Source organism: Syzygium oleosum, unplaced genomic scaffold (genome assembly GCF_021117445.2).
Source record: "Syzygium oleosum isolate NSW1041296 unplaced genomic scaffold, Sole_v2.1 Sole_v2.60, whole genome shotgun sequence".
In the NCBI taxonomy this organism is placed as follows: domain Eukaryota; kingdom Viridiplantae; phylum Streptophyta; class Magnoliopsida; order Myrtales; family Myrtaceae; genus Syzygium; species Syzygium oleosum.
In genome coordinates, this window is record NW_026607544.1 from 122,266 (window position 1) to 128,398 (window position 6,133).

A 6,133-nucleotide genomic window follows, 5' to 3' on the forward strand; every position below is an offset into this window, starting at 1 on the left:
ATAACGCAAATGATCGACGTGTGAAAATTTACCATAAAAGGGTATACTGAACTATGGTGTTATGGGAAGTCGGATCTAAAAAAATTAACTACCACTGGGAAATCAAATTTTACTCTAAGAGCTCTCTAATATTTCGAAAATTTGCTAAAACCCCTAATTTTGCCGGGCTTTCACAATAAGATTTCAGTGGAATTCTCACATTGTACCGGTTCGGGATTTTTCGTGACACGAAAATCAATTTGAAGGTAAATGTGCTACTGCGTGTACCGGTTTAAGATTTTCAGCGGCACGAAGTGTATTGATTTGTGATTTTTTTAGAGCATAAAAAAAAAATAAAGCAAAGAGAACACCACGATTGACTTATCAACACTGTCTACAAAAAATCGAGGATGAACTATTCATTTCGAAAAACCAAAAAAATGCATCGTTGATCAATTGAGCCTCCTTTGTCCAAAAAAAAACATCGAGACTACAATTTAAGCACAAAGGGAGGGAGCGACCTGCCGTATTCGCAAGTGCCCGAAACGACGCAACGTTTCGTGAACCGGGACGTTACGACGTCGCACGCCCCCCACACTCTCTCTCTCTCTCTCTTTCATCTAAAACCCCTGAAGGAAAAAGAACGCATTTTTACCTCTGCGATTCTCAGCGCTAGCAAGCAAGCAGCAGCAGCAGCTCCTCCTCGAATCTCTACTCCTCCTCCGTAGACGGCGGCGGCGGCGGCGGCGGCGGCGATGGAAGGCGCGTCGTACCAGCGGTTCCCGAAGGTGAAGGTCCGGGAGGCGAAGGACGACTACCTCAAGTTCGAGCTCCGCGACACGGACGCCAGCGTCGCGAACGCCCTCCGCCGCGTCATGATCGCGGAGGTCCCCACCATCGCCATCGACCTGGTCGAGATCGAGGTCAACTCCTCCGTCCTCAACGACGAGTTCATCGCCCACCGCCTTGGCCTCATCCCCCTCACCTCCGAGCGCGCCATGTCCATGCGCTTCTCCCGCGACTGCGACGCCTGCGACGGCGACGGCCAGTGCGAGTTCTGCTCCGTCGAGTTCCACCTCCGCGCCAAGTGCATGACCGACCAGACCCTCGACGTCACCAGCAAGGACCTCATCAGCTCCGACCACACCGTCGTCCCCGTCGACTTCTCCGACTCCCTCGGCGGCGACGATTCTTCCGAGCAGAAGTATGTTTATTAGCTCGCTCGTGCTTCGCTTTGGTGGTGCTGCTGCTACTTTCAAATTTTTTTTCTCTCGTCTAGGGAAATGTGTCGAGGGTTTTGGTGATTTCTTTTCGGTTTGATTTTTGGGCTTCTGCTTGGAAATGTCATGTTTCTCTCGTTTTGGGTGAATATGAAATTCACCTGCTTTCACGGTTTAACATGTTACCCTACTATTGGCTAAAGATTACATGGTATTCTCACAATTGTAATTTAAAAGCTCTATTGAATGAGCTGCTCATTTGGAAATTGTCTAAGATTGATTTGCATAGCGTGACCTGCTGCTTCTTTAGAGGTTTTGTGAAAGCCAAAAAAAAAAAAAGAGAGGGCTTTGGACATTTGAGTTTTGTTGAATTGCTCGTACTGTGTCCTAAGTTTTGTGGAGGTGTGCCGGTGGGTATGCATGATTGTGTGTGTGTGTGTGGTTTTGGTTAGTGGTAAAATTAATAGTGAAATAAGTTCGATGAAGGGCTTATTGTTGGTTTATAGACACTTATATGCGGCAATACTTGTCTCTTCACGGGAGTATGCAGTAAAATCACCTTGAGATTTCTTCTCGGATTAAAGGCAAGAATAGATGGTGAACATGGTTCTTTAAGTTAGACCAATTTGGTGCATAAATTTCTGTGTAAAGAAGACCTTAAATGCAAGTTCGTATATTTCGTAGCTAATCATATGTTGTCGTGATTTAATTGCTTCATGCCTGTAGAGTAAATAGAGAATGTGACCGATAATTATCGATATCATTGTGATGGGGAATTCCTGGATATGGATAGGTATGAATAGTCAGCATCATTGTCATTACTGTCTGGGATGCATTGAGAGAATGGTGCAACAGTTGCTTTTCTCACTATATTTTCCCATATGTTCTTTTATGTGCACAGGGGAATTACTATTGTGAAGCTTCGCCGAGGTCAAGAGCTAAGGCTGCGAGCAATAGCAAGAAAAGGAATTGGCAAAGATCATGCAAAGTGGTCACCTGCAGCCACAGTGACATTCATGTATGAACCTGAAATTCACATCAATGAAGATTTAATGGAGAACTTGTCCCTTGAGGAAAAACAAAGTTGGGTGGACAGCAGTCCTACCAAAGTGTTTGACATTGATCCTAATACTGAGCAGGTTGGTTTCCCTCTTATCATTGAATATGTGTGTGGCCTGCAGGATGCGTGAATTTCCAATGAACGTGATAACTGAATTTATCATATACATAATATTGTCTGACTAAAAGAAATGATGCTACATATTTGCAACCAGAATGGTAGAACTTTATTGTCCAATGGATTGCTCTGAAATAAGACGAAGGGGGAGAAACTTGATGTGATGCCTTGTATTCTTTCTTTGCAAATAAGTTTTACTTCAACTCCATTATGAAATATTGTACTTGACTCTCCCTGATAACATTCTGATAGGATTTGATCAGTTTGATTCTGCGTTTGAAGGAAAAAATTTCAAATTTTGACGCCTTAACAACTACTTGAAATATCTGTCAACATGAAATTCCTGGATTTAAACTAAACACTTGACTATAATCTTTACAGTTGGGTCAATACATGTGAAACTGTAAAAAAAGTAGGGTTTCAATGTTGATTTTAAGATCATCTTGACTATTTTTCTTCTCAATATGTGAAAATAAGAATCTTCAGCTGCCTTTTTGATTTCATGAGTCCAAAGACACTTATGTGGAAAGCAAATTCTGAGCAGTATCTGTGTTCTTATTGTAATAAGATAACTTAGCGAGGACATCTAAGGCATATACATGTGAAGTTGTATGTGCCTTAATTGGTCATGGTAGTGTGTGCAGGCGAGGAGCATCGGTATGATGCTAGTGCAAATGTCGAAGTACTGAACGACAGCTGAAGGTACCTCGAAATAAGAGTGACTGCAGTCTTATAGAATATAGACTTATATAAGGAAAAACGAATTCAAATTACAATAGTTGTGACCGTAAAAAGGGTAACTTATAATGGGGAATGATAAGGGAAAGAAAACGAACGAGACAAACTTCTTATAATTAGTAGGTGTCCCAAGGTGAGTCCCTGCCTGTACTGACTTTCATTTAGCCTCCTGAGCATAGCTGAGACAGTGACCGGTATTCTGTCACCGAAGGATAATGAAACACTCAAAATGCAAGATATGCTTCCAGTAGCAAGCCTGCATGTGCAAACATTCTTTTGGTAGGAGTGGTTGGCACTGCGAAAACTGAGCCATATTGTACATTAGCTATTCATTTTGCTTTTGATAAGAGTAACCCCATTAGAAAAATGATCATTTAGTTCTCATTATCTGGCGTTGGGAAAACTGTTTGATAATAGTTTATTTCAGAAAGATTCTTTAATATATCAGGATAAATGGAAAGAATGAGATCATTAGATGTAAGATGTAGATGTAGATGGCAACATATTGAGAGGAGTCTAATCTAGCAAAAGTTATAGTTTGCCTTGAAGATATTAAAATGAGAAAGATTTGGGAAGGAAGTGAAGGGGGAAGAAAGGATGTGGGCTCTTTATCTTATCCACTTAGGGTAATTATTGGTGAGTTGGGTCACTTTGCCATGCTTCGTAATTGAAAAATGTGTGCGTAATTGTTGTCGATGGTAACTTTTAGAGGAACCAGGCCTCGGATTTGTTGGGATTACTATTTCTAAGTGCAGTATGGGTACATTGACCATGTCTTGACAAGTTAAGCTGGTGAAAGTAAAATTCTCCACTTGAGTAAGTGGTGCTCAATCCTAAGGCGTCACTCCCATGAAAACTATACTTTATCTGGTCTAGAATGTATCAATGGATACAAATTGCACAGGTGGCTCAATATGTGGGGGAGTTGATGGAATTACTTCTGCACCGAGTTTGAATCAAAAGGTGGTGATATATCTCAAAATTCTTTTGCTGTGCTCTTAATGAAAGTATCAGTATTTTTATTATGTTTTCAATCTTCCAAATTATTTCAATCTTACAAATTGTTCCTGATAATTTTTTGGCAAAAAGAAACCCTTTTAAATAGTTTTGTTCCTTCTTTATTTGCTTTCTATCATCTCAATTCTAATTGTTTCATCTCAATTCTAATTGTTTCAAGCTTTTCTCATTCTTTTTGTTCGGTCATTGGTTAATTTCCAAGAAAATCATTCTTTAATTACTGATATTATTCTTGTTTGCTTTGGTGATTCTTTATGGCAAACTTAACTTAAATCTTGATGCAATAAATGGCTGACATTCGGCAAGTGCAAAGTTATATTTTGAATAACCCCTACAAAATAGAAACTTACTTTTTACTGAAATTAAGAAGATGAGAAATAAAAGAAATCACACAAAAATAAATAGGATGCTTATTACTATTTGAAAAATAATCACTGGCTTTAACTTGGCATATGATTAATGTTGTTAGCTCCCATTGTATTGTCAAGCACTGTGCTATAAGTAGATTTGGTTAAATACACATCAGAAATGCCTGCAAGAAAGCTTTTGTTTTAATGTGTTGCTAAGAATAGGCTCAATCACTACTAAAAGTTACTTTTATTTCTATGTTCTAGTTCTTTTTTCTCTTTCTTTCTTTTGATGTATTTGTTCTAGCTCTTCACACCACTTGTTTTCGTTGTGGCGATCAAGTAACTGGACTAATCTTTTGGTATTTTTATTCGGAAAAACCGAGTTAATTGCCAAATTGGGTGGCCACTAAACCCTTTGGTTTTTGGGAATTCTTTTCTAATTATAGTCAGAGTGGCCATTTATTCAGCTAATGACTTGACTGGTAGAGAGTCTGAAAGAGTTATCTGACCATTAATTTAGTCTGATATGGCTCTTATATGCTGAGCTGATAGAACATTATAAAAGCTGAGAATGATGTTTGACAAAGGAAGAGATTTTATTGTTTCTTTTTCCTTGATCATCGATCATCCTGTGCCTGTAATATATACACTCGTGGAGATAGCTCTGGAGGAGACACTCTTTTTAGTAAATATTGTATAATGATGATTAGAATTGTTGACTCATGAGTGTGCTGAACCTTTCTTCCTAGGCGACAGAATACTCAACTCACCACAGGAATTAGTGCTAACCAGGAATGGTTCCTAGATTTGTAAGATTGTGAGAATAGCAGATTCTATACAAACAGGAATAAATTTTACTTTGGCCTGAATTAAGACATGATTGATACTGTGTCATTCTTGGCATGTTGAATTGGATGCTATATTTGCTTCTCTAGACGTTGCAGCTTGTCTAATTTGTTTATTTAACATAAGATGGAGTTTCATTTCATGTCACAATAATGTTATTCTAAACGAATGATGATCATGGACTTTCTACTTTACGCTATGCTTTAATTTGTTCCTTTGAGCAATAGGCATGGATGGCTGAGTTTAGGCCCTCTATTTCTCATTTTTTATTCCCTTTTAGGTGGTAGTTGTTGATCCTGAGGCTTACACTTATGATGATGAAGTAATCAAAAAAGCTGAAGCCATGGGAAAGCCAGGTCTTGTGGAGATATATGCAAAGGAGGACAGTTTTATTTTCACTGTTGAATCCACTGGAGCAATTAAAGCTTCACAGTTGGTACTCAATGCCATAGAAGTGTTGAAGCATAAACTGGATGCAGTTCGCTTATCAGAAGATACAGTAGAAGCTGATGATCAATTTGGTGAGCTAGGGGCTCATATGCGTGGAGGATGATTGGATTGTACAAAAGCATACTTCTAAACCTGATCTTAAATGTTTTAGTGGATCTTCATGCAACCCTTTTAATTTGTTTTAGCGACACGAAATTATCAGCCTGTGATTTCAATCTTTCTTATGTTCTGTTTGTTTTAGTTTCCGAGAGACGAGTACTTTGGAGATCATATACACTTCCCTCTTACAGGATCATCCCTAACAAGCTTCTGGATGACTCGTTTATTAGATTCTGCATGAGTATTGACATTTTTAA

General features: G+C 39.1%; 1 protein-coding gene across 1 annotated transcript; it reads left to right on the forward strand.

Annotated features, from left to right (window-relative positions):
* Nucleotides 1–616: 616 nt before the first annotated feature.
* On the forward strand, nt 617–6,133 carry LOC115690406 (DNA-directed RNA polymerases II, IV and V subunit 3-like). The gene is made up of 3 exons (XM_056307850.1): nt 617–1,183; nt 2,101–2,338; nt 5,608–6,133. Exons 1-3 carry the CDS (start codon nt 735–737, stop codon nt 5,878–5,880), a joined length of 960 nt encoding a protein of 319 aa, XP_056163825.1. The 5' UTR covers nt 617–734; the 3' UTR covers nt 5,881–6,133.